Raw genomic sequence first — 2,500 nt, forward strand, 5'->3', positions numbered from 1 at the left:
TGTGTGTGTGGTGTGTGTGTGTGTGTGTGTGTGTGTGTGTGTGTGTGTGTGTGTGTTGAGGTGAATAAGTTTACAGGCCTACTATACATGAAAACACACCATCTCTCTCTCTCTCTCTCTCTCTCTCTCTCTCTCTCTCTGTCTCTCTGTCTCTCTCTCTCTGTCTCTCTGTCTCTCTCTCTCCAGAGATCTGAAGCTAGACAACATCTTGTTGGATGCGGAGGGTCACTGTAAGCTGGCAGACTTCGGCATGTGTAAGGAGGGCATCCTCAACGGAGTCACAACTACTACCTTCTGTGGGACGCCAGACTACATCGCTCCTGAGGTACCCCTTACACATACACACACACACACACACACACACACACACACACACACACACACACACACACATACACAGGCACACATACACACACACATACTACACCCCCATATAAACAATACAGAGGCTGCAAGGTGCAAACCACTAGTTATGGTGTAACAATGTTTCTTGTCCCCTGTGTGTAGATGGTGTTACAGTGTTTCTTGCCCCCTGGGTGTACAGATGTTGTAGCAATATTTCCTGTCCCCTGTGTGTACAGGAGATGGTGTTACAGTGTTTCCTGCCCCCCTGGGTGTACAGGAGATGGTGCAGCAATCTTTCTTGTCCTCTGTGTGTAGATGGTGTTACAGTGTTTCCTGTCCCCTGTGTGTGTTTAGATCCTACAGGAGCTGGAGTACGGGCCGTCGGTGGACTGGTGGGCTCTGGGGGTCCTGATGTATGAGATGATGGCGGGCCAGCCCCCCTTCGAGGCTGACAACGAGGATGACCTGTTTGAGTCGATCCTCCATGACGATGTTCTCTACCCCGTCTGGCTGAGCAAGGAGGCTGTGTCCATCCTCAAAGCGGTCAGTCTCCACTCCTCCTCTCATCCCTCTCTCCCTCTCTCCATCTCTCTCTCTCTCTCTCTCTCTCTCTCTCTCTCTCTCTCTCTGTCCATCTTCATAGAGTTCAGTCACTTACCTGGAGCTTTCACCCCTCCCTGTAGGCTTGGGTGTAGGGCTGACACTGGGGCTGGGGTGTAGGGCTGGAGCTGGGGAGTTAGGCTGTGGCTGGGGGGTTAGACTGGGGCTTGGGAGTTAGGCTGTGGCTGGGGTGTTAGGCTGAGGTGTTAGGATGGGGTGTAGGGATGGGGTGTAAGGCTGGGGTGCTAGGCTGGGCTGTGGGGCTGGGGTATAGGGCTGGGGTGCAGGGCTGTGGTATAGGGCTGGGGTGTTAGGCTGGGGTGTAGGGCTGGGGTGTTAGGCTGGGGTTTAGGGCTGGGGTGTTAGGCTGGGGTGTAGGGCTGGGTGTAGGGCTGGGGTGTTAGGATGGGGTGTTAGGATGGGGTGTAGGGCTGGGGTGTAGGGCTGAGACTGGAGCTATCATCAAGATTATAATTTTAAAAAGTGTTGTTATGTGTGTGTGTGTGTGTGTGTGTGTGTGTGTGTGTGTGTGTGTATGTATGTGTGTGTGGCTGCCAGCTCTGTGTGTGTGTGTACGTGTGTGTACGTGTGTGTACGTGTGTGTACGTGTGTTTGTGTGTGTGTGTGTACTCTGGTGGGTGTTTAGGGCCTTGTGTAATCGTAGGAGGACAGATTAAGAGGCTCCTCCTCTCCTTAGACATGTCAACCCTGCGTGTGTGTGTGTGTGTGTGTGTGTGTGTGTGTGTGTGTGTGTGTGTGTGTGTGTGTGTGTGTGTGTGTGTGCGTGCAATAGGGTACCTTCTCATCATGTGTTTGTAAATGTACGTGTAATGGTGTGTTTGTTCCCTGTTTGCCTGTGTGTACGGGACATTGTGTAACTCTCTATTTGTGTTTCAGTGTGATCAGGGTGATCTGACGTCTCATTGGGCACACTAGTCACATGACCCAGTCCCAGCGGTCCTAGTGGTCACCTCAGATCATCCTGCTGAAGTACCTGTGGTCACATGACTCTTGACCGCACTTTGACCACTGGGGTTATGTGACTATTGACTGCACTATGAACACCGGGGTTATATTAATGAGGGTCTCTTCACTAGATGACTAGTGTTCTGTGACCACAGAGCAGATACCAGAAACACACATCACTCTCTGTCTCGCTGTCCCACCAGATCGCAGTGGACCATGACTGTCTTTGTAATTACTATTCATTCAGCTCATTGATGTTTAGGCTGAGTTTCATATCCAATAAAACAATCATTCTCTCTCTCTCTCTCTCTCTCTCTCTCTGTCTCTCTCTCTTTCTCTCCCTATCACTCACTTTCTCTCTCTCTCTCTCTCTCTTTCTCTCTTTCTCTCTCTCTCCTTTATCCTCTCCTTTATCCTCCTCTCTCTCTCTCTCTCTCTCTCTCTCTCTCCTCCTCTCCTCTTCCTCTCCTCTAGTTCATGACGAAGAGTCCGGCCAAGCGTCTGGGTTGTGTGGTGACTCAGGGCCTGGAGGAGGCCATTAAGGTTCATCCCTTCTTCAAGGAGATCGACTGGGTCCTGCTGGAGCAGA

The 2,500-nt window shown here is 51.2% G+C and overlaps 1 protein-coding gene across 1 annotated transcript in view; it reads left to right on the forward strand.

Moving 5' to 3' along the window:
- The first annotated feature begins 185 nt into the window (after nt 1-185).
- The window catches only part of LOC310824929 (protein kinase C epsilon type-like), a 3,449-nt gene continuing 1,134 nt past the window's right edge, over nt 186-2,500 (forward strand). Inside the window, exons 1-3 of the mRNA XM_083698189.1 lie at nt 186-325; nt 700-888; nt 2,386-2,500. The exon at nt 2,386-2,500 is cut by the window's right edge and continues 32 nt beyond it. Of these exons, the coding sequence (XP_083554315.1) occupies nt 251-325; nt 700-888; nt 2,386-2,500 (379 nt within the window). The 5' untranslated portion in view covers nt 186-250. The remainder of the gene's footprint in view (nt 326-699; nt 889-2,385) is intronic.

The sequence above is a fragment of the Argentina silus genome (genome assembly GCF_951799395.1).
Source record: "Argentina silus genome assembly, contig: scaffold_241, whole genome shotgun sequence".
Lineage (NCBI taxonomy): Eukaryota > Metazoa > Chordata > Actinopteri > Argentiniformes > Argentinidae > Argentina > Argentina silus.